This window comes from Centroberyx gerrardi, chromosome 11 (genome assembly GCF_048128805.1).
Source record: "Centroberyx gerrardi isolate f3 chromosome 11, fCenGer3.hap1.cur.20231027, whole genome shotgun sequence".
Taxonomy (NCBI): domain Eukaryota; kingdom Metazoa; phylum Chordata; class Actinopteri; order Beryciformes; family Berycidae; genus Centroberyx; species Centroberyx gerrardi.
This window is the reverse complement of record NC_136007.1, coordinates 13,206,005-13,225,130: the sequence shown is the minus strand read 5'-3', so window position 1 is coordinate 13,225,130 and position 19,126 is coordinate 13,206,005. Positions and strand designations below refer to the sequence as shown.

Here is a 19,126-nt window from a genome sequence, read left to right as displayed (position 1 = left end):
TATGAAGTCTTTGTATATATGTGAAGTTTTAATTCAATGCACCATTTGAGGTTGACGTAATTGCAATTCCGTTGTGCTTGCACAATGACAATAAAGTTCTTGAATCTTGAATTGAATAATTTGTACTTAATTTGTATCTCAGTGTGAGATAGTTAAACTGTTTGAAAATAGTACAGAATGTGACCTGTGGTGCATAAAGTATTGCTTTGTCTTCAATAAATATCCACAATTGAAATTTAATCCATATGAATCCACATGAAAAGGCTTTAATAGTTTTATTGATAATCAGCTCAACATTTTACTGCCAACACATTATATTGATGATGCCTAAAAACATAAATGCTAACTTGTAATCCCTTTATCTGATTGACCCAAATATAATTTTTAACACATTTAAGCATGAATAAAAGACACATGGACAATAGGTTTGCTCTTCTTTGCTGGCTCTGAGCTTTATGTCAAGCACTGCGTCAAAAATCGAGTCAACACCATCAAACAATTCTGTATAGTACAATAATAGAGGGTTAGCAGGTAGTCAAGTCAACAGAGGTAAGGGTGATGGGAGGAAAAAACCCTCAAAGTCCATGTTGGTCAGGAAGGCTAACCAACCAACTCCAACTCATCCGCTTTTTGCACCTGGTGAAAGTTTTGTTTTGTTAGCTAGGTACAACTTTAAACAAATGAGCATCAGTGCAATTGAAGTGAAATTTAACTGGTTTGAATCAATCAATAACCCGCAGCATCGGCACGCTTTTCTATCCAAACTGTTGAGTGAGAATCTCTCCAGACCTCTTGGCATGAGCCAGATGAGGCTGCATTACATTACATTACATTACATGCATAGATGAGTTCCAGTTCTGCAACATCAAGGCAGACAGAGAATGAGAATATGTCCAGGAAATTATTTTTAAAGTCTATTATACTAGTCTAACATAATATAATACCTTAACTTAATTTTCATTATATAATATATATAATTTATGCAGAACAGCCTGCATAACAGCCAGCATGCAGATCTCATTGTGTGTTGTGAACACAAATAATGTCTTAAGACTCAATGTCAAGACATTTCTCCACCACAAACGGATTATGTGACAATAGCAAGTTGTGTATGCCATTTTCACTATTTTTTTTTTTTTGTTACAGGAAAAGTTATAGCTAACGATTAAGTTTAGGCAACTAAACTAACTTTGGTTAAGGATTGGGTGAAGGTTACGTTTAGGCAACTAAAATAGTTTGGTTGATATTAGGGTGAGGTTTTGGTCATAGTTAAACAATTAAAACGTGTTGGGGATTGAACACGGGTCGCCGGGTTGCTGCCTGTTTCTAGTTTCTTCACGCAATCCTTTTGTTGTGAGGAAACATATTTCTCTCACTTGTCATACACGGAGCACATTATTTGCATTTTAAGACGTCATGCTCACTTCACAAAATTTTGTGTAACCAGGCTTCAAGAGCTTAGTGTTGAAATCCATGGCTCTCCACATTTGTAGAACAGAAAAGACCATTGTCACAGTCTGCCATGAGCAGAGGATTATTGGAAAAACTTGTTGGATGAACCTCACACAGAAACATGGGATCCATGATCATGGACACGATTTAGATTATCTCATCCTATCCCAAGCAGCCACAGTCGGCCAAGTATGATTTTACAGTCCTCCAAAGAATTATGCAATAATAACAGGGTACCATAAACAAAAACAAAACTACCACATATCAGCACTGTAATGGAGTATGAATCTAGCTAATGAGTAAATCGGTTATAATAAATAACCAAAAACTTGTATGCCTGAAGCAATATGTCATTCTAACTGATTTTTTTACTTTTCAGCATCATTTATCCCATATCAGTTCATGAACACTCAACAAACAATATTGGCTTTTTATACTTTTTAACAATATTGGCTTATAATTGTAATATTTCAGAAATGTGAAAGAACAGCAATGTGACCCAGATTGTGTCATTTTTACGAAACATTTTAGAAAAATGTGTGGGGGGAGTTCTTGTCAATTGTATGAAGGCCCAAAAGCTAAAAACATTTTAATTTGGTAATTAACATTGTGTTTCTACTCACATGAGGAAGGTTCAGATTTAAAGATGGTGATTTCAGTCTTAAAGATCACATAGTATTCAAAATATTGGTAAGACTAATTGCAGAAAGTGACGCATTCCCAAAACTGCTGCGAGGTGCAGACTCAGAAAACTAGAAGATAATAAAGGAAAACAAAGTCACTCTTTACCTGCTCACTGTGCTTTTTAATGAGAACCAACATTTCAGAACAACAATGGAATTCATGACAAAACTTATGGTCCTCATTACCAGTGCCGAAACACTGGACCTCATTAAAAAACACAGTGAGGAGATAAAGAACAAATACAATACAAATACAACCTGCAAGCCAAGGTCAAATTCAGAGTTGGATTCCTGTACCTTTTGTGAATGGAGGTTGTTTGACATGGAGCTTGGTCTGCCAAAAATTCATGAAATGAGCAAAGAAATACATTTTCCCACCACAAAGGACTACAGCCAGGAGCCAGGGGCCAGGGCCCAGGGGCCAGGAGCCAGGGGCCAGGGCCCGTGATGCTGGGCGTTGCTCATCCAGCGGAGGCCTCAGGTGTTGCTTTTAAAAAAAAGTATTTTACTGTTGATTATTATCAGGACTACCAGGCAAGGTAAAATGAAAAATAATGTTTGATAGCTCTTAGTTCTGGAAAAGATAATGTTTTTTACTCAAAGTACTGCTTCCCACCCATTTACTGACCTTCCTTTCTCTGTCTCTGTGTATGTGTGTGTGCAGATGCGGGCTTATGGGCTTTTATCCTTTTATGTCAAGTTCAGGTCACAAATAAGTGCTTTCCTACATTACCACACCTATATGAGCCTGTGGGATACATAGTCAATCCCAGTCACATGATGGTATCAGGAGCATTCACCGCTCAGCAATAAGTGAGATGCTGTTGGTTTAATTATTCAAATAGAAGTTTGCTCAGCAAAAGATTGCTGTCCTCTTCTGTTCCTGTTTTTTTTTTTCTTGAACAATGCCTTCTACTGTATCTTATACACTACCTGCAAATGATTTGGCTCCTGCTTTGATTTGCTCAGTAAGTACAATAGCCCTCCGTTTCACCAAGTTAATGCAATGGGACTGGGCTCTCTCCCCTCCCGCGGCTTGACCCGAGTCTTTGGAAAGCTTAGTAAACTCTTCTCCACTAAGCTCGGTGCCAGACAGCTCTGTTGTCTTTCCTCCAGCACTAAACCATTACCAGCTGACCATAGCTATGGATCTGGAAGTTATGAAGCTTGAGGGATGTCTCTGTGCTGGAAGAGACAAGAGCAATGTGCCATCCAGGATTCGCTTTGTATGACAGATGTACTGAGACACAGAAGCATTTCGCAGCCGCTCCAAATGCTCCGCTATCACTGATCACAGACAGTGTGGTTGGATTTTATTCATTGTAATGGATCAGCTCAAAGGACAGATGTGCAGCAGTGAACTCTACTGTTTGTATTTGAACTCTGAAACAATATTTTAATCGAAAATGTGCTCTAGTTGCATGTTCAACCTATAGATAATACCAGACTAATATGGCTCTTTGTTTCCAATTTTTAGAGTCAACAAATGTTATCAATTCTATATTGTTAAGGCCTCACTTAGAAAATGTATCTTCTGCAGCCTTTGTCTTTATATTACAGGTTATTCACAGTAATAATTCACTGTTACAAATGAGCTGCTAAAACCAAAAACATAGCTATAATCCTTTAAAGAACATTGAAAGAAAGATAGATAGAGGAAGACACTGTGTCAGCAGTATTTCACAAAATAGTTGTTGCATCCAACACCCAAATCCCCATCACGTTTTCAGTCATATGCTTGTTAAACAGTTTACCAGATTGATGAGAATGGATGATGCGGTCTCTCCTGCAGAATTTCACATCACTGAAGTATGACTATGGTCTCCGAGCCACAACAGACAGCAACACGTGCAAACCAGAGCAGGATTTGTCGTGCAGATCAGTGGATCCATTTGTAGATCTGGCCAGTAGTTCCTCTATAGAGAAAAGCAATTAATGTGATGTGTGTGTCTGTGGAGAGAATGATGTCACTCCTCACAGATGCCCTTTGGGAACACAAGCCAAAGAGGAAGGCAGCGCTGCTCCAGCACCTAACTTGTATGAATTACTGAGGATGTGTGTGTGTGTGTGTGTGTGTGTGTGTGTGCGTGTGTGTGCGCGTGTGTGTGTGTGTGTTGAGTGATGAAAAAGGGGTACATGAAACTGCAAGTGCATGCATGTTTTCCGTGAAAAGAAGAGGTATGGAGCAACACATGGCTTTGTACAACTAATATGTTTGACTTTCCCTTCACTAAGCTACCATTGTACACACACACGTACACGCACACACACACACACACACACACACACACATAAGTCTTGAGACGAAAACACTTATTTGATTTTGACATATTTTAGAAAACATTTACTATTTGCTTAGTATTACTTAACATAACTTATGAACATTTCAGTTTAGTTTGTTTCTATTCCACTTTTCCATCTTATTTATTTCATAGACTAATATGGCCAGCAGTCCCTCGATTTACAGTAGCCCTGGTTGTCAAGGCAAATAATGAGTAGACAAAAACAAAGACCAAATTATTTTCAATAAAGCTCGTTACAGCAAAATCACAAAATAAATGTGTTCAGGATGTGTTTTTACACTGAAATACCCATGGCTTGATACAGCGCAGATCCCGGGTCAGTATTGGCTGCAGTTCTTTGTTTCCAGTTTTCAGAGTATTTCTGAGCAAAGAGGCCTGACTGAAATTCAAAATGTGAATTAGAGAGGCAAGGCTTTCTCTCTAAAGGTTAAACAAAACTAAATTAAACTTACATACATTGCGATTCATTGCGATACATTGCATTTCCTTTGTTAAAAATTACAAAGCATATTAGCCTCGTTATTATCATTTGGACCTTGTGGTGTCTAGTTTTCATTTTGCCTTTGTCATGTAAAACAAATGGCCATTGATCAAGACACACACACACAAATCCAGCATTTAATCACATGAAGGCATCTGCACTCCCTGTAGTCACAACCCAGCCTTGACTACTCTCTAACACAGAACATGCACAATGACATCATCCAATACCAGCCGTGATCACAGAGTCATTTTTCCATCAGCGAAGAACAAGGGGATGCAAAATGAGGGAGGGAGAGAGAGAGGGAGCCAGGGTTGAAGACAAGAGAGAGAAAGGGATAGGAGGACACAAAGGGAGGAAGGCAGTGTGCTTACTGTCACAGTTGCTGATACTGGTGACGGGATGGAGACGTTTACAGCACCTGTTTTATGTATCTGTGGGGGCTGCTGCTCCAGCAGATGTTGGGGTGTCTGACCCCGATGTCTGGACTCGTCAACACAATCCCTCAGGGCTGAAACCATGTGCAGGAGAGCCGGACGTAAAGCTTTCGCAGAGAGCAGAGACTCAGAACTAGATGGTTTTCTACGCAAGTATAAGGGTCACAGGAGATCAGAGTGTGAGCTGCTTAAGGGTTTTGTTGACTTTGAGAAGTGCACAAATATTCTGTAAGGACAAAGCCAAAGCCAGGGGAACACCTGCCAAGAAAAGTGTTGTTGTTACAGCACAATGGAAATACTGTGAGTTCAAATGTAGTGAAGTTTGGAAGTGTGCGCAGAAGTATCGAACTGTAAGGGGAAAACTGGAATGTTTTCGCAGTGCCATAAGGGCATTCGGTAATCGTTATTTCAACAGAAAGACAAAAACAAACGTATTCGTGACGAGTGCAATGAAGATTGGATTAAAATTAGATCCTTATTTGTGTAAATAAAACAATGATTTAGATTTATCGGTTTGGCCTGTTTCACTGTGTCATTAAAGCACGATTAGCACTTCAGAAACAAGCGCATCATTGTTTCCACTTTTTTTCTCCATTCTGGTTCTTGTAAATCATTCACCTTTTTTCAACAACACAACATTGTTGTAGGTCATTGACCACCATTTACATCAGTTCAGGCCTGTTCATAGTGGTGTAAGGGTCATTAACTTCTTGTACTATTCCCATTTTTTTCCTGTAACTGGCCAGATGTGTGACTGACCAATTAACAAATAGACTACTAGCAAATTCCAGTGAGGAAAAGTAGTAGGAACATTGGAGTGGGTGAACTGTGCTGTTTTTCTTTGAATAACTACAGGATAAGTCTCAAATATAAATCTTGCCTAACTTACAGTGGCTTTGTTTTCATCACTAAATAAGCATTTCCACCAATTTGAAGCACTGCATCAGTTATATGTCATGAATGTATATACAAGAAAGTGGATCACTGCTTGAACAGTTATATCTTGGCAATAACTGCACATCTGGGGAACACATTCTGAAAAAGAAGGAAGTGTATGAGAGATGAAAAATATAGCACTGACCGCCATGGATAATCCTTTATGTATCTGCATCTGCCATTTACGCAATAAAACGACATTGTGACTGACATAACTGGGTGTTTTGACACGAATAGTGATTACACGCATACACACACACACACACACACACACACACACAGAAAAATACATAGACCCTGACATTGCTATATTCTTGTGAGGACATTCCATTGACTTACATTTATTCCCTAACTTTATAACTTTCACCACCACATGCCTAAATTTAACCCTTATCCTAATAAAACCAATCAGATCCCTCAAATAATCAGGCATGTGTCTCCTACCTAAATCAGGTGAAGGTGCATTTAGTCACTATGGTGCTGTTCTCTGGAACAAACTACCTGATGACCTGAGATCTGCTGCAACTGTATCCTCTTTTAAAAGCAGTCTTAAAACATTGCTTTTTTTCTCAGGCTTTTGGTAGTTAGTGTGTGTATGCCTTTGTGTGCGTCTGCTGTAGTCCATGTGTGAGTGCTGTTGTATGAATAGGACAGGGGTTATAAAAAGCTGTATTCTATGTATGTGTGTGTGTGTGTGTGTGTGTGTGTGTGTTGTATGTGTGGCTGAAAGGTTATTTTATTTATGTGGAGTATTTTATATATGTGTGTATTCTATCTCCTTATCTGTTTATTGTTACTATTTTGCCTTTTAATGTGAAGCACATTGAGCTTACCTGTGTATGAAATGTGCTATCCAAATAAAATAGACTTGACTTGACTAACCTTAAACCTGCAATAAGCGATTTCAGACCCTATAACCAATCCTGAAACTAACATATGCTATGTGGAGATTTCCTTGAGACATAATGATATAAAAATAAAGAGAATAAAATGTATAGGTCACCACATACACGCAGCGAGACACACCTACACACACACACAATTCCTTTCTCTTCTGTTTCTTCTTGAATGTTAAACTTAATGCGGTTCCAGGCCTCATAAATCACTTGAGCTCATTCATATCTTGGAACATTTTCACAGATTTGCTCTCCTCATCAGTAAGCTTAGGAGTCCCAAGCAGTGTATCTCCAAATGATAAGTGAAATGTAATTTAGCTTGTAGTTGGATTTACCAGGACAACCTCACTCATCTTATGAATCAAAACCACATGAGCTTAAGCTTTATCAAAGACGGTTTTCCTTTCCAGCCACTGATTGTCTCAAGGCATCTGTTTTGAGACTTTGTGTTTAATACACAAAACTGTTTCATATCTTTCTATTTTGTGAAATTATAGGAGTTTCCAGTCATTTTTAAGAGTTGTGCTCATTGGCATTCGTTTTGAGTTTAAATGATGATACAATGTATATGGAGCAACATAACAGCAGAAAGTTTCCATACATGTACTCATGACATTGTGATTAACTTTCCTGTTATACATACTGATAGCGGTGATGCCTTAAAAATCGAAAAGAAAACATTGCATTGTCTTTTGTGAACTACAACAGATTATTATATCCCAATAGTATTTGCTGCAATCTGAGGTTTGTCAATCACTTCAACAAGCATTCAAGTTTTTTAAATAATAACAAGTGGGCAAGATTCCTGAGAGGATAAAGGAGTTTGGTGGTTGTGCTCTCTTATCCAGTGGAAAATTTACCTAATAGCCTCACTAGAAAATGTCAGCTGTGATATTCCAGCTTCCAGCATATCTGGTGCAGGTATGTGTTTTACAAGTTACATTTTGGACAGGGGCTTCTGCAGGAATCTGGGCATGAAAGGCTGAAGAGTCTGTGAATTTAATGTAGAGCCACTGTATGCAGAGCCAAGTCACGGGGTCATACAGCATGATTCATCAATTCCAAAGGGTAAGGTGAAAGTTGCAGGCCAAGTCCATGAAGAGTTTAGTACTGTGAAGTTCTTGATAAATACTTATCCACCACTAGTTACAATATTGTTGCTGATCAATTGAAGACAAGATTAGTAAATTGTGCAGAAAATCCATCATTACATGATTGCAACAAAAGACATGGGTTTACATTTAAATAAATCACAATTTATTGAACTTTGCTTTAACTGGCACAGAATTGGGACAATTATGTTACACACTTGCGCTCCATACTTTTCTTACAGTGGATGTGAAATTACAAAATGACAATGGAGGTAAGGTTCAGACTGCCTGCATTAATTCAAGGGTATTTTATGACGATTCTTAATCTGTCCAAATATATTTTGCATTCTGAAATGGGGGGGACCATGTGTAAAAAGGGCTGCAGTTCTTTAACTATGCATTCACAACTACACTGAGCTAGCAAAGCAGTTTTTTGCATAGCAGATGTGGAATTTATTGAGTTTGGCCAATGCAAATAAACATTTTGGCTAACAGGCTACCATGATAGTGAGTGAAAGACAGTTACTGGAGCATAACAATATAGTAGAGTGAATCTCTTCTTGACAATACATTGGGTGACTGATGTGGCTATCCTCATTATTCCAGGACTGTAGTAACTTCAACCACAGCAACAAGCTGCACACCTAGCTAGGCGCTGTGGCTGTACAACATCTGTAGGTGTAACTGTTTCCATACGAACAAGTAGAGCAATTCAAAGTGAGTCCTCTTTCTGTTTTGGTTGTGACTTTGTGTCGTAAGTCAATCCAGCACATTTAAAGCCAAATTGTAAATAGAATAAACACAGAGAGAGCAATATATAGGATAAACCAATTTTCATCACAATGGTCTCATTTTTCTACAGCCATACTATGCTCTCAAATTTGAGAATTATATATTGAGTTAAATATTCTACACATAGGTACTTAAGTAAAGAAATACAGAAAGATACATCAAGCACGCTACTGTCCACATACAGTAGACCTAGGTACGGAGCTCACTGTATCATACGCATCAACAAACTTTCACCTCATTCAGTGTTGTTTGGTCTTGATCTTTCTCCTTCCTCTGCAGCATAGGAACCTGAACACGGCCAAAGTAGAAAGCAGCAGAACAGTAATAGCAGTCAGAAACACCAGCAATACATCTAAACTGTAGTACGAGTACCACGGCATCTTATAAGCCTCCGTACGCAGGTGAGGAGCCCCTTTATGGCGCATCACATACTCCAACCAGAAGATGGCGTGTTCCATGGGTGGTATTGGCTGGTCCTTGTGCAAACGGGACAGTCTTTGCATGTTCTGTCTGTAGCTGTCTTGGGTGAGCACTTCTTTCAGACCCTGCTCAAAGCTGTGCCCATTAACATCGGCTAGCTGTATGATCTTTGCACCTCCTCTCTCCTGCAGGCGTAGAAGGTTGTCATACTGGTCGAAGAACAAGGGTATACCGAGCACTGGGACCCCATGGTAAATGGCCTCCTGGACCCCATTGGTTCCTCCGTGAGCTACAAAGACTTTGATCTGTGGGTGGCCCAAGAGGTCCTTCTGGGGCATCCACTTCACTAACAGGGTGTTGTTGCCCAAAGTAGATGGACGTTCACCAATGTGCCTCCATATCACCTGTTCATAAAATGAACACAGTCATTACGAATTTATATCTCCACTCCAGCAGATGTGCAATACATGTGCATTGATGTTGTCACCTTAAAAATAACTGAAGACAGTAGCATAATGACAATTCTAGTTTTAATTATTTAAAGTTAAGCATTCACAGACCAAACCATTTTGAATTTCATGTTTTGAGCTTTTAAAAATGTTGGATAACACTAAAATTAATCACTGAACAATTGTTACCTTCTGGGGCATCTTGGCAAAGACACTGGCGATGTCATCTGCAACTTCACTGGGCAAAGCGTTGACCAAAGTACCCAGAGTCATGATGATCACCCCATGCTCCCCAGCACTCTGAACAAACTCCTCCAGGTCTGTTGGAAGGGGTTGGGCCGGATTGCACTGGAACCCCCCCATGTAGACCACATTCGGCATTGTGGGTCGAGGGAAGTCAAACACAAAATCAGACCTGAACAGCCAAATGTCTGTTTCCTGAATAAGTGACACAATGTCACATCCGCCCTCAAAGTACTTGTCACAGATGGCATCATAACTTGGCCCCACCATGAACTTCTGCTGGAAGACTATAATGCTGTGGAAAAGCACATTCTGGACCCTCTGGATGAAATTCATCTTGTCCGTGAAGCCAGATCCTGGCACAGGGACGTAAGAGAGTGGTGAGGGGGCAATTGCAAAGTGGCCTTCCCCGCTGGTGATCCAGCGAACATTGAGCACCAAGGGTAGTTTGAGATACTTGGCGAGTACAACCCCCCCTGCTATGGCTGGGTCAGTGAGAACCATGTCATACTGGGAGTCCATTAAGTTCTTGACCATATTTTCATCGTCAAGGATTTGAGCGAGCATATCACAGGAGAGTGAATGGGCCTCAGAGATCATACTGAGGAAGTCCTTGGTGAGTTTGAAGAATGTAAGCGCTGAAGCCTGTTCTCTTTGTGCCTGAGAAAGAAGGAATAAATGTATGAATGGATGAAAATGGGATTAAATTGGGATTTATTGTCAATAAATAATAGCTTTATTGCTTGAGTGATTGCATGTGAGTAAATATTGAATGAATGAATGTATGACTGAGTGACCCACTGATTATTTGACAGCTGTTTCTGATCCATCAAACCATAATGACATACCTTCATGTGTTTTTTTAGGTACACGTCAAAAAAGTTGTCAAAAGCAATTTCCTGTGGGATGTTGATGGAGGTGTAGAGCGGAGATTCCTCTGTGATGTACCAACTGTTGGAGGCCCTTATCACAGTGATGCTGTGTCCCCTGGCATGGAGCTCTTCGATCAGGATCTTCATGTTGACCCAGTGGCTACCGTCTACGGGGAACACCAGGACCTTCGCTCCATCACAAGGTGGTGTGAGTAACAAGGATATCAGGCACACACTGAGGAATGTGAATATTCCACACGCACTGTGCGATGGCAAGGTGCCTAAAGTGTGAGATTAAAATTATTGCAAATTATGGCATTTTACCTGCAAGCACTCTTCAAGTTCAAGATAAAACCTATAAGAAATCTATGCATAACACATTTTTATTAGGTCTATGTTATGGTTGAATACGCTAGACTCTTATCAGTTAACCTGTTAAGCCCTAGCCCTAGAAAAAAACACCTAAAATAACATACCCAAAATGAATCAGGAATAGCTCTTCAACCATAAGGCCTATATGCATAGTTATGGTCTCCTTTGATAGGTAAGAAACTAAGGAATATTAATCCATTGTATATCTATTACCATTCCAGAGTAAATGGAGATGCAATAAAGGAAAAAATAAGATTTTCATCCTCGCCTAGTATATAATCTAAATTTCAAAGGCAATATCACCATTATAACCAAGATCCCATGGATAATGATGCAACTGAATGTCTTCTCCTACTCTTTGACTACAACTGTAACTGTAAATTTGATGAAAATACACTAAAATACAACATTTATAATACACGTGACTAACTAAAATCTGCCGTTTTTGGCGAAAATAACATAAACCTTGGTGAAATATTTTGGCAAGAACATAGATTTTTGTGACTGTAAAATGTGAAGTTTGACTGCTACGTTTCCCCGGAAATAGCGGAAGTTGTGTCGTTCCGATCATGGTGCGTTTAGGGTAATTGGAAAGCTCGGAATTTCAAGTTTCCAGCGATACCAAGCATGTTATTGTAGACTGACGAGAAACTTGCTCTTATATTTATGAAGTTTATATTTGTAGAACTTTATTGTAAAATACTTAGTATATAAGACATAGTTTGGACAACATACAATTGGTTTACAGATTCTGAAAGCTCAAGACCCCATGTTTTCAAAACAGTATAACATTCATATCTTCTATAAATAGACCATCTTCCATCGCGATTTTTCGTAACTACGCCACGGGGGTGGACCCGGTACCGGGTCCGTCGGTCTCGGTAAGCCGCATAAAGCTGTACTCCATGTGCCTAACAACAGAGAACCTCTGAGCTTCTTAAATCTCTAAAACATGGTGTAGGGTCTTACTGCTTTTACAGAATGGTGGTAACATACCATTGTATTAAGAAAAGATTGTAGATGTTCAAGAAATCAAATTTTTAACCAATAATAATAATAATATAAATTAATAAATTATCAATAAATATATAGTCTTCTTTGGCCAAGTTCAAGTTCCTGAACACTAGCCAAACAAAGTAGTTGCTAAGCGGTTTTCAATCAATAATAATCAATAGTCAATAATGGTGATTATTGATTATCTCGTGACTATTTAAATGAACTCTTATGCGGTCACAGGAGTGCAATTACCGGTTATTTTACAATGGCTTCCAACGTGACTCAACCAATCAGAACTGAAGACCGGAAACTGAAACTATCCATTTTATAAAATAATTATCATACACTTTGATAAGAAAATATCATGATCTCAACAGATATGACATGCCACAATATGACAATGTGCTTCAAATTCACTTACCCATGCTGTAGCGTGGTGACAGTTACACTACTTGACAGGAGATTGGCTGCTAGTCCATCTGAAGAATTCCTCACATATTTGAGTTCAAACTCCAGTATTCCTGACAGCTGACAGTCTTGTCACAGGTAAATGAGTTACATGTGTCACATAAGTCTGTGATGCTGCCGTTCAGAGAGCAGAATGTTCTGCAAATCACAACCAAAGCAATTACCTTTAATTACTTCTTTCTATTCCAAGTTTTGTCATCTTTCACCTATGCAATGTTGTCAGTTTATATTTATTACATTTATATCTATATTTAGATGCCAGTAAACCTAGTATGTGTAGCACGTGAATGTGAATGTGTTTGTCGAGTAACCTCTGCCATGCAAGGTTTGTGCTTACATCATAGGAACCTGTGACCTCTTTCACAAGATTATTAGTGGATTATGTGTTGTTAACCCATAAGTGCCCAGATATTTTCAAAGGTTTCATGCTTATGTTAAAAGCGTCCCCTAAAAGCAAGTTCTGCAAACTTCTTCAAACTTCCAACTTCTCTTTAGATGATTTTAAAAGCAGCTATTGCTTAACAAACAGCATAGTCAGTCAAATTTATGTTAGGAAAGGACGAGATTCCCTCAAAATAAAAATAAAAAATAAAAGGAGTAGGCATCTTCCCTGACAAGGCGTTTTCACCCTCCCTACTCTATTAGAGTACCTCTTTACCATGCTCTAAATCCACTTTTTTTTACAAAAAATACCAAAAAACACTAACAATTTGTTATATTCATTTTAAATGTTATTCAAGTCAACTGCAAATGTCACACCTTGGTTAAGAATCCATCACTGTCTACATGCAAGAAGTGGAACAGCAGGTGACTGTTTAGTCTGTGGCAATTCTGTTCCTGGACACTGATTTTTCTTTGACAACATAGCAGACATTTATATACAAGGCTCAGGATGAGGTGGAGTAGATGTCCATATGGCAGTCTGATGTTTGCAGTGCTTCACTGACAACAATAAACATTTCTCCTGTACAAACATAGATGGTACCTGCTTATGATTTTTTGCAGTGGCCTGATCCACTTTGAAGAAGTTAAAGGTTTTCATATCCACAAGGGAGCCATTACAAACCTAAACATCCCCTCTGCCTTATTGAAAGTGAAGGTAAATGTCAAAACAACCATGCACACTAAATGTCCCAGGCAGGGTGGGAACAGACTGATATGACCTTGCCATCTGCACCATCGGATAACCCGCCACCACACACACACACACACACACACACACACTCTTCTTAATACTCATTGACAGAGAGAAAGACAGTACAAATGTGAGATATGGATTTTCTCATTTCCCATGCGCTCTCTACGTAATCAGCAAATAGAAATGTTTCGCTCCCAAACGGTTACATCAGATTTTGATAACTCTCCTTGGCAAATCGATTTCCCCATGAAGCTTACTAAAAATAAAGCCTTTCCATGTGTATAATATAAAGTGCTTGCAATTCAACTGGAGGAGGACGAAATCCTATGACGATTTCTTCCACGACAAATTCCATCATTTGGTGGTTTGTTGATGGTGGTAGGAAACACTGCCTCAGGAAACGCTCCAAGATCTCCCATAAAGCAAGAGTTGAATTGAGTGAAGATGTTATGACTGAGACAACAAAACAGTGGGTTTAAATGTTCATGCTTGTTAAACCATTGATTAATGATGATGTGATACTTAAGTTATAGGAAAATTCTCTTTTGGTTTGCCCCCATCTAGGAAAGTGAGAATGCAGGTTGAGCTACAGAACAGCGCTCCTGGAGCTGATAGGGATTCAATGTCTTGCTCAAGGGCATTTCTGCAGGGCGGATGTTTATCGTCATGTGGGCTTGAACCCAGGTCCTTCAGGCAAGGGCGTAAGTTTGCTTGTAAAGATGGTAGGGACGCACTGGTGACAGGTTTGCTGAGTCCTGGAGGGAGAGCCTATTGTCCTCTATGTCTGAGAGTAACTGTACAAAATACAATTAAAGGCGCACAGGATGTGGTGACTGATTTTTGGTCATTTCGTGGCCAGAGGCTCGCGGCACAACGACGGTGCAGTTGGAAACAGGGTTGGCTTAGGAGGAATTTCATGATGGAGCGAACCGCCCGGAACGGATCCACCACAAACGCTTCTCCCAAGAGGAGATAACATATTTGGTTACCGTGTTGCTCTGCTCCTTGGAGAACCATTGTCCAGTGTTGGAAATATTAGACAAAGAGGCAAACAGAAGTTGGCGGTGAACCCCCTGGGGGAGGGGGGCCATCCACCAGCCGGTCCCTGACATCGTGGATGCGGCTGCCTCCACAATCCCCGCTTCATGCGTCATGGCACATACTGACAGTTGGATGTCAGTCATTCACACCACATCCACATGTGTTAATTGTTAGAATGAAAAATGTTGAATCTTATTTTTTCCTGCTTGAAGGATTTATATCAAAGTCAAATTGGCCAACATATCATCCACAAAAAGTGTTGGTAAGATTTTTAATAGGATCTGTATCACTTGGTAAAGCCACGAAAATAGAACCGAACACAGCTGCGCCTTTGACGTGGTCTGAGAAGGTGGCAACACAAGCGTAATCCCCCTAATCCTTGACACCAAAATTGCACTGCGCTGCTTGACCATTACTGACACACTACTGCGCCTCCACTTAGGCACAGTCAAGTTTACAGCAAGTCACCGAAGTACCAAATGGGTGCAAGTGAGAAAAAAAACCTGTGTGCGCCCGACAAAAATGCCACTCCACCAACATGCGGCGTCACGAAAATAAAGCCCACTGAGTTGCTCTTTAGAGGCCAATAGAGGCCAGGACAGGACAGGACAGCCAGGACATTACTAGGCTCTATAAGACACCTGTGATTAAATTGGTGCAGGACCAGCTATACTAATCTGTTGTCGTAAAACTTTGATTGAGGGTCGATAGTCCAACAATTTGCTGGATTAGAAAAAAAAAAAAACTGGTCTAGTCCGTGTCAAATCTCAAAGGTTTGTGATGTCCACAACTTGTTGAAGTTGCAAATGTAACTATTTTGCCGTAAGGAACACAACGTTGCTGTGAGCGTCCTTAGCCAATCAAAATCAAGATTTTTTGACAGCGGTTAGCATTTGAATGTATGTGAGAGAGAGACAGAGACACAGACAGAGAAAGACTTCAGAAATCAGTTTGTGTACAAACAATAGGGAGTGACATTTCAGCGATTCCAAAATGTTGGTCAGGACAAATCACGACCCAAATCTACACCTATACCTCCAGCGGCAGGACGGTCTCTCTAACCACTAGGCAACCTGCCAAACAAAGCCTCTCCCATTAGAATAGAAATGGTTTGTATAATAACTCAGAATGGCTTTGAATTCATTGATGTTTAGCTTGCCCTTTAGGGGGTTGAGTGGGTCTTGACTATAACAGGAAACTGCAGCCCACCAGCTTTTCATGTAGTTTGTGTCCTTATTTTCCCAGGTGCTTCCTTTATTTTGGCAGTTGAGTCTCAAATACAACAAAGAATGAGAACACCATGTATATCATGGGGATAATAAAGTTCATCTAATATAATCTAATCTATAATCCGTTCCACAGTATTAAGATGCAAATTCAGCCAATATTGCATCAAAGAACTGAGCGTTCCAGGCATAGAGTTCAATCATCAGTAATTCAACAACAAAATGTAAACACGCAAAACAACATTAAAAAATACTACCCTACTCGCAACCGAGCTTACAGTGTTCTGTCACGTCATACACATCTTATGTAATTGCTTAGTGCTGGACAAATAAAAGTTGCCATTGCAATATCGAATGGGTTATTTTTGTTACAGTCTGCACAAGCCATTTTCATTTTTCAGCATGGGTCTGGACAGGATAATGACTGTGTGGAAACCCTGGGATGTCTGACTCATGCAGCAGTGAGGGGTCTCTATGCACACCATGAATGAGAAAACAGCCTGAAACCACACAGCGCTTAGATTAAAAGAGCAGAAGGGCAAATGAATAAGGAGATTTTTCTCACCTGCCATTTGTGTGTTTTTTTTTACCAGCTCTGCCCCCCTCCCCCCAATTCGCTCTGAAACTGAAATCCAGGAGTAAAGCGCTTCTTGTTGAGACACTGTTGTCCAAATACTGACTTTCTTTTAATTAATTAATTGATTGATCTTTTGCTATAAGGACTAGCAATGTCAGTGACATCTAAACCTGAATTTTAAATGTATTTTGAAGCTGTAAAAGATTTTTATACACCATATTTTTAGTCATGATTCTTTACGAAAGTTACAAAAAGTATAATTAGTAAAATTTCTTAAGAATCTATGTAATTGTACCTAATATACACAACAGGATAAATAAAATATGGATTGAGGCTTCAAGTAATGAAAATGTTTTGGGTACATGACACCACACAAACAGCTTTTAATGGACCTCAAGACATAAAATAAAACACTGGAAAGAATATGGGACCTTTACATTTTTCAGAATCCCATCCCGAGAAGAGCAAAAGTGCACAAAAGCATTTTTGGCACAAGGCGTAAAAATTGGCAACTTCTTCAAATGTTTTCTAAATATTAACACTGTACACTGTGTCAAGTCTTGTAGTTCAAGTCATAAGCTATTACCAACACATGCAGCTATCAATACTTGCAGAAAATCTCATAGGAACTTATACCGAAAACAACATACCTGGTTTTGTAAGGCCTGTACAAAAACATTAATGGCAGAATAAGTAGCAAACTACAAAACTATAAGTGAAGAATTATGAATTTTAGGGTCCTTCTCTCTCAAAGGTCAAATAAAAGCTAACAGCTATTATCACAATATCACCTTACTTGTTGAGCATGCGTTAACACGTTCCCCCGTTCACTTTTTCCACTGTCAGATTGAGAGAGAGCAGGTATACACTTGCCAAATGACTCTCTCAATAGTGACCCTGTGCTTGTGTGTGTGCGTATGTGTGTGTCTGTGTGTGTGAGTGAGTGCGTGTGTTTGTGATATAGCTGTTCAAGTTCCCGTTGGGTTGAGATCGTCTATGATCTCAGTGTGTTTTAGCAGGATCTTTCAGCTGACAGAAGAACACTTAAAAACACACGTTACTGCAATAGACACACTGATGAAGTTTCTCTCTCCTGTGCCAACCTGCTCCAGAGAGAAACATACTGAACACGTACACTCACAATTTCAGCGGTGGATAGCTTTTTAAGTAAATATGTCTTTCAACATTCTGTTCGAAACCTCTCCAAATTTGAATCAAGTCAGACGAATGAATGTCCTCATTTACACATCTGAGTAGTCCTGCCAGGACCTTGTGACTTACACAAAAATCCTTGAAGAGTAGAAACTGGCCTTGGCTGACTTCGGTTTGGTTACTCATGTCGGAGACCCAGGTTCCTTTAATCACATGTGCTCCTACACAAACACACACACACACACACACACACACACACACAAGCAGACCTTTAATTTTTCTAGCTTCCCATACACAGCCTGAATTAAAGAACAGATACATTTTCAGACACAAATCATGAAGTAAATCACAGGCTCCTGCTTAACCTACTGCCTTTGATTACCCCTCTCTTTGTTTCAGGTGCTTGGTTCAACTATGGCCTCGCTCGCTAACTTCAAACAGCCTAGACCAGAATGTAATCATATAAGACTGAGGAGCCCGTTTCCTTATGGAATCATGTGGGATCACCTCAACTCACCTATCATTAACATGACCGTACAGGGATATACTGACATCTGGCTGTGTCATTTTTGTATTTTTTTTTTCTTTCTACTTTAATCTATGATGATTCACCTAGGCTTGTTTAGAAAGGGCATATTCTCTAGTGATGCTCATGCTTGAATGAGGATGTACAGCACAAACTTCATGATTACACACCAATAAATACCAGACCTGGGACAAATAGTATTTGCAAACAATGTGTGTTTGTTTTAACCTGGCTTGGGTTTACTGCATCAGGACTATTGGGAAATATACAAATATACAAAATTGACTTTCAAATTATTTCCTGTAATAGTCTTCTCTTTTTAACTTTATTGTCCAATGTAGCAAGCCAGACAATGGGTTCATGAAGCTTTATTTATTTTAAATGTGTTTATTATCCATATTTGGAGAACTTGATTACAAAAAATGGGAACATAACAGAGAACAAAGGAGATTGCATGAGATAACATGAAATCTTCACTTTTACCACTAATGTAACCAAATAACTACCCAGATACCCATCTGTCTCTGTCTTTTCCTTTCTCTCTCTCACACACACAAATTGTTGCCAGCATCTTG

The 19,126-nt window shown here is 39.4% G+C and overlaps 1 protein-coding gene across 1 annotated transcript; it reads right to left on the bottom strand.

Annotated features, from left to right (window-relative positions):
• Positions 1–9,310: 9,310 nt before the first annotated feature.
• ugt5d1 (UDP glucuronosyltransferase 5 family, polypeptide D1) lies at positions 9,311–11,325 on the bottom strand. Its single transcript, XM_071903972.2, has 3 exons — positions 11,032–11,325; positions 10,130–10,843; positions 9,311–9,895 (listed from the first exon to the last, which is right to left on the bottom strand). Exons 1-3 carry the CDS (start codon positions 11,200–11,202, stop codon positions 9,311–9,313), a joined length of 1,470 nt encoding a protein of 489 aa, XP_071760073.1. The 5' UTR covers positions 11,203–11,325.
• Between the last annotated feature and the right edge of the window lie 7,801 nt (positions 11,326–19,126).

Excerpts from the sequence above, each read along its gene's own strand:
- ugt5d1 (XM_071903972.2), bottom strand. The coding sequence starts at position 11,202 with ATGAAGATCCTGATCGAAGAGCTCCATGCCAGGGGACACAGCATCACT. Across the intron at positions 10,844-11,031 it reads ACCTAAAAAAACACATGAAG|GCACAAAGAGAACAGGCTTC; the intron begins GTATGTCATTAT and ends CTTCTTTCTCAG. Across the intron at positions 9,896-10,129 it reads TTGCCAAGATGCCCCAGAAG|GTGATATGGAGGCACATTGG; the intron begins GTAACAATTGTT and ends TTTTATGAACAG.